The following is a 6,240-nucleotide window of genomic DNA, read 5'->3' as shown; positions in this document are numbered from 1 at the left end:
TTATCCATAAATGTAAGTTTACTAACAAAACACCATATTTCTGTCATTATTTTAAGGATGTGCACATGCACATACAATCAATATCAGACTGCACCAACAAAAAGGCTCTCACAACAATATATGTATGTGAATTTTTGCGTGTATTCTTATAATTGTTACCTTTTTCTTTCACCCTTGGCTTTTTGTGTTCATGTTCTGTTGTATACTTCATCTGTTCGTATGTTGTATACTCATTGTTTGTTAAATAAAGTTTTAAAAAAAAGACACGCTTTGTTTAGACCCCCAAAATCCTTTCCACGCCCACCCCCGTGACATCACGCTCCAAAGCCCTGTTACGTCACAGAACGTGGTGATGTCATAGTGACAGTCCTTTCATCCTTTGATGTTCAAGTCTATAAATAGAGGACAGCTGTCAAAGGGAATTCATTAAGCTATCGTTTTGTTGGAGTGATACAGCACATAAAAAAGCAGAAATGAGTTCGAAAGCTAACAAAGACAGAAATGTTAATTTCTCGAAAACAATGGTTAAAAAAAGTGAAAAAGAAAAAGAAACATATGCCAGACAGTTCGAGCAAAGACTGCAGCCAATGATCGACGAGGTTGAAAAGCTCAAAACTGAGCTTGACTACTTCAAAAACCTGCATACAGTCAATAAGAAACGGATCGAGGATCTAACAAAAGAAAACAATGAACTTTTGCAGAATAATAAGCTGCTGGGTTCGGTCTTGGATGACAGGACAAACATCGCAGACAGGTTGGACTCGATAAAAGATGACCACGAAGCTCTGGTAAAGTTCCGCGCAGAGACGGAGAAAACTCTGGCTGAGCTTAAAGAAAAACACGAGGACGAAGTCCAAGTCCTGCAAGGACTGCTGGAAACAGAGAAAGAAAAGGTGGCACGTCAGCAATTTCACAACAGCCAAGTTGTTGAATTATTATTGAAACGCCACAAAGAGGAAAAAAATAAGATGCAGCAGTTTTACCAGGAAAATACTAAAAAACTGGAAAACAAAGCAAATGCTGCAGACAGGAAGTTAGAAGAGGTGATCAACATGTATGACTCCAAAATAGAAAAGCTGCAGACGGCAGTAAAAAATAGTAGAGGTGTGACCGTCAATGCGGTTAAGGAACGCGAGGAAGAACGTCAATCCTCGCAGTGTTGGATTGACGGTGTTTTGTGGCATAATACACAGTTACAAGACGAAAATGAATTTATGGTTAAAAACATGAAAGAATTAACAGAGGAGAAAGGTCAAATGGGCAAAGTGATAGACGACCAAAAGGCCCAGAATATGGCGATCAAGCAGAAATGCCAGAGTAATATTAGAGCTCTGGCCTTGGAAAAGAAAATGAAGGCTATGCTTGAAGACGAAGTTGATTCTTTGAAAAAGAAAATTGAAGACGTCAAAAAGGCCCTAAGCACAGAGCAGGAAAACCACAGAAAGACAGCAGTGGACCGGCACAAAGTAAAAGCGGCACACAATCAGGCACTGGCTGAAAAGGTGGCGCTGGAAGAGAAACTGCGCTCCACAAAAAAGCAACGGGAAAGATTTATATCCAAAGTGAATTGGCTGGAGAAGAAAGAGCGCTACTTCCAAGAGGAATTGTGCCAGTGCGTTTTGTCCTTTGAAAAGGCATTTCCACATGAAGGTCACTTGAGAGGAAAAGAAAAGGTGGAATTTAGGGATATGTTCCACTACTTGAAAAAGAAATACGTAGACGGAGTGGAAGGCACCCCCTTTGTTGGAACAACGGAGTTTCTTGAAAAACAGCTGAACTGTCTACGTATCAGATGCAAGGATCTAGATGCAGCTTTACTAGCTAAAACACGGGAGCTGGAATCATTTAAAAAGCAGTACAATGACATGGTAAAGTCTTCCGAGTACGCTTTATTCCGACAAAGAGAGGAGCTCATTGGACCAGTGAACCAGATTATCCAAAAGGCTGCCAATGAAGAAAAAGAGATAGGTCATCTAAAATCTAGAGTGAAAGACGCTCAACTCCAGCTTAAATTAGAAAAACAGAAAGGACAAAAGCTGGCATCGTTGGACCATAGAAGCATGATGGGGAGATGTTCTGAGGAGACTCCGTCTCAGATTAATCCTCGTCCACTTCCAGGGAAAACTACATTTATTCAGGTACGTCCAAGACACCCTGGCAGAAGTGCAGGTATGGCTTCCCCAGTGAATCCTCCTGTAGAGTCTCCATCAACACCACCTTTCCTCAATTCTGATGATGGATTACCACCAGTTGATTGTTAAAAATTAACTGCTAAAATAGGCCATTAGAAGTATACTTCATCTTGTCTCCCTATATCATGGGTGGGCATTCTCAGTCCACGAGGGCCGGTGTCCCTGCAGGTTTTAGATCTCACCTTGGCTCAACACACCTGAATCACATGATTAGTTCGTTACCAGGCCTCTGGAGAACTTCAGGACATGTTGAGGAGCTAATTTAGCCGTTTAAATCAGCTGTGTTGGTTCGAGGACACATCTAAAACCTGCAGGGACACCGGCCCTCGTGGACTGAGATTGCCCACCCACCCCCAACCGGTCGCAGCAGATGGCCGCCCCTTCTTGAGCCTGGTTCTGCCGGAGGTTTCTTCCTAAAGGGAGTTTTTCCTCCCCACTGTCGCCCAGTGCTTGCTCAAAGGGGATCATTGGATTGTTGGGGTTTTCTGGCTTTTACTGTAGTGTTTTTACCTTACAGTATAAAGCAGCTTGAGGAGACTGTTGTTTTGCCATGATGCAATATAGCAGGGCTGCCCAATCCCAGTCCTCGAGAGCTACTATCCTGCAGCTTTTAGATGCATCCCTACTCCAACACAGCTGAATCAAATGAATGGCTTGTTATCAGGCCTTTGCCAAACACGATGGCATGCTGAAGAGGTAATCAAACCATTTGATTCAGCTGTGTTGGAGTAGGGATGCATCTAAAAGCTGCAGGACGGTAGCTCTCGAGGACCGGGATTGGGCACCCCTGCAATATAGTATTAAATATGACTACATTTTAAAAACATCTATTATAGCATCAAAGTAAAACAAAAAAACTAAATGAAATGAATCAAAATGTCTAATCTGGCAAAACAAGAAAAGAAAAAAGGTTTCACCTTTAAATAAAAATCCAAATCACAAACACATTCTGATTTTTGTTGTGTGTGTTTTTTTGTGTGTGTTGTCACGTATAAAATCGTTGCACTCTGTCTCGGTGTCTGCCCGGCCGGCTCCGCAAGGCTACATATGTTTATTGTGTTGCTGCTTTCTTCCACTCGTCATTCTGCCTGGGCGGAGCTCAGGCCCACGCACCTGTCTGCAATTACGCTGCAACGTGTCCTGTCTGTATGGAGACTGAGAGCTGCCAGAGTAATAATGTAGATACAGGCCTCTTTCTCCTTCTGCTGCTGTTCATGCTTTTATTCCATTGATGTTGCTATCATTTGTAAATATATTTATTTGCTCTTATTTTATCAATTTACTGTCGTTCATGTATTTAATCTTCTTTGTATTTAAATATGATTTTTTTTTTAAGTAATGCCGCGAGATGGACAGTTAAATAAAGGTTTCATTGAATTAAAAAAAAGATTTAAAGATGACTGGTGGCGGAAGCAGAGCACAGACTGTCTGTGAGAATCTATCGCCATCGTGTGGTGCAGAGATATATTGCCATTGAATTTAGACAACGAAAGCTTGGCTCACAGAGCAGCTGCAACACGAACAAAAAACATTAAATAGCAACATGATATATTATATTATATTATATTATATTATATTATATTATATTTATAGCTGTCGAAATTAACGCGTTAATTGCGATAATTAAATTTTGGAATTAATTACGTTAGAATATTTAACTATTTAGCGCAACACGCAGATAAGTCGCTCCCATAATTCCACTTGATTTGTTTACCGCGCCACTGAAAATGGAGAAGCAGGAAGCGGATGGCCTTCTGGATGGGGAATTTAAATACAAGAAGAACATAGATGGGACAATAAACAAACGCGTTGTAATTTGCACTCACTGTAGTAAAGAGTTTCAATTTCACCGTTCAAATTCGACCTTAAAATACCACCTTAATGCCAAACACGCGTTTGTCGGGGCAGCAGCTTCACCCGGCCTGCGTCAGACCACTCTTAGTGAACGCAGGCCACTCGGTAAGTCTTCTTTGGACAAACTGACCGACAATATAGCCAAATGGATAGCAAAGGACTGCAGACCGCTAAGCATTGTGGAGGACAAGGGCTTTGCGGATGTTTTAAAGGTTGCATCTCAGGACGCGTCCTACAAGCCCCCAGCGAGAAGCACAATAACAATTCGAATCCACGAACTGTATGAAACGGAGAAAAAGAAAAAAGAAGAGGCTTTAGTTCACACAGAATGCGTGGCTCTGACAGGAGACCACTGGACATCATTGAGTAATGACAATTACCTGGGAGTTACTGCGCATTTAATCACTGAAGCCTGGGGTCTGACATCCTTTGCGCTGACTATAATGAAAACGGAAGAGCGGCACTTTGCGGAGGCTTGTGCAGAGCAGTTCCAGACTGTTGCTCGCAGGTGGAGAATTGAGGAGAAGGTGACAACAGTAGGCACGGACAGTGCGCGCAATATGATCGCCGCGGCTCGCATCATGCCATTCAATCACATGCCGTGTACCGCGCACATTCTACAGAGATGCATCACAGTGAGTCTCGCAGACAGTGGCTTTGTCACTGCGCTGGCCAAATGCCGCAAAATTGTTGGCCATTTTAAGCACAGCCCAGCAAACACAGCAGAGCTGAACGCAGAGCAGGTGTCACTGGGGCGCAAGCAGGAGCCGTTGGCCCAGGACGTGCCTACGCGCTGGAACTCCACGCTGGAGATGGTGAAGCGCTTGATCCGCAACCAAACTGCAGTAACCGCGACTCTGGATAAACAAAAGCATAAACTTGTCCTCCTGACGCCTCCAGAGTGGGACAAACTCCAGAGACTGGAGACACTTCTAGAGCCCTGCAGGTGAGCCTGTCATTGTGACCATAATTGTAGGTTTAGATTAAATGTATCAAACATACATCTTAAATCAGTTTTGTTATTATGAAAATGTCTTATTTAAAAAATAAATGAAATCAAATATTTTATTAATATTACCTAGTATTAAAAAGCTTTTTTAAATTTGCTGTCTTATCTCTCTCTCTCTGTGTGTGTGTGTGTGTGTGTGTGTGTATTCCACTGCAGATATGTGACTGAACTGCTGGGAGGAGAGGCCTACGTCTCCTGCTCTGTAGTTCTACCAGCCTTCTGCCACCTGCGCCGTGTCATGGAAGTAACTGATGAGGACCCTGCATATGTGGTGAGGTTTAAAGAGAAGTTTAAGGAAGACCTTGCTTCCCGCCAGGAACATACCAACTATGCATGGCTCCAGATCGCAACTGCACTGGACCCACGTTTTAAAGACCTACGCAGTGTGCCCAAGACTGACAGAGAAGCAGTGTGGACCACACTGGCAGGCATGCTGCATGAAGACTCTCCTAGAAGATCACACACTGCAGAAGAAGGTCCAGCCAAGAAGACTGCAACCCCCCCACTGTGCTTTGCCCTGATATCTGCAGTGTGAGGTTGGATCGCTCATTCTCATCCTCACACTGATGCCACTTATTTCGGTCTTTGTTTGACATAAAAGGGCATATTTGTCACTTTATTGCAACTATATTTGCACTCTTGAGCTCCTTCATTCACTGACTGATCATAAAGTTATTACTTGCGTTATGTATTCATCCGTTTGAACATAATTAATGAAGCCACATGTAATCACTAAAATTTGTATTTTGGGTACAATAAGAGAGTTTCAGATGGAATGCTGTTTTGTTTTGTTTAAATTTCACCAACTTGCTGATGCCCACGGTTGTGAGTGCGGCTTCTTGCTGTACATGGGTGGATGGTTGTAAATCACATCACAGATGCCAAAAACCTCTCAAACCAAGCCCCCTTGCCGGTGATGCTGTGCGCAACCTCGTGACGGAGTCAAGCATATTCAAAACACCCCCTCACCTCCCGTGTCAAACTCAAATGTCAGCCTATTTCATGTGTCACTTTTGGAGCAGTTGCCATCCCGACGAGCCATGGAGAAGTTCGTGTTTGTGTTATTTTACTTATTTGGTGTTCTGGTGTGTTTGGGCACCGGTCAGCACCATCGTGTTGAGCACGTGTTGGACCGTGGACACACCGGATTCAGTGGGAGAATAACGGTCAGGTGTACAGTTTACT

General features: G+C 43.1%; 1 protein-coding gene across 1 annotated transcript; it reads left to right on the top strand.

Annotated features, from left to right (window-relative positions):
* The first annotated feature begins 3,919 nt into the window (after nt 1-3,919).
* LOC146607175 (E3 SUMO-protein ligase ZBED1-like) lies at nt 3,920-5,590 on the top strand. Its single transcript, XM_085347804.1, has 2 exons — nt 3,920-4,992; nt 5,212-5,590. The coding sequence occupies exons 1-2, from the start codon at nt 3,920-3,922 to the stop codon at nt 5,588-5,590; spliced, it is 1,452 nt and encodes a 483-aa protein (XP_085203930.1).
* Nucleotides 5,591-6,240: the final 650 nt, after the last annotated feature.

Source organism: Diplotaxodon limnothrissa, linkage group LG23 (genome assembly GCF_057381915.1).
Source record: "Diplotaxodon limnothrissa isolate DT_005_m linkage group LG23, D_limnothrissa_male_GT1.1, whole genome shotgun sequence".
NCBI classification, from domain to species: Eukaryota; Metazoa; Chordata; class Actinopteri; order Cichliformes; family Cichlidae; genus Diplotaxodon; species Diplotaxodon limnothrissa.
This window is presented reverse-complemented; position numbering and strand designations above follow the sequence as displayed.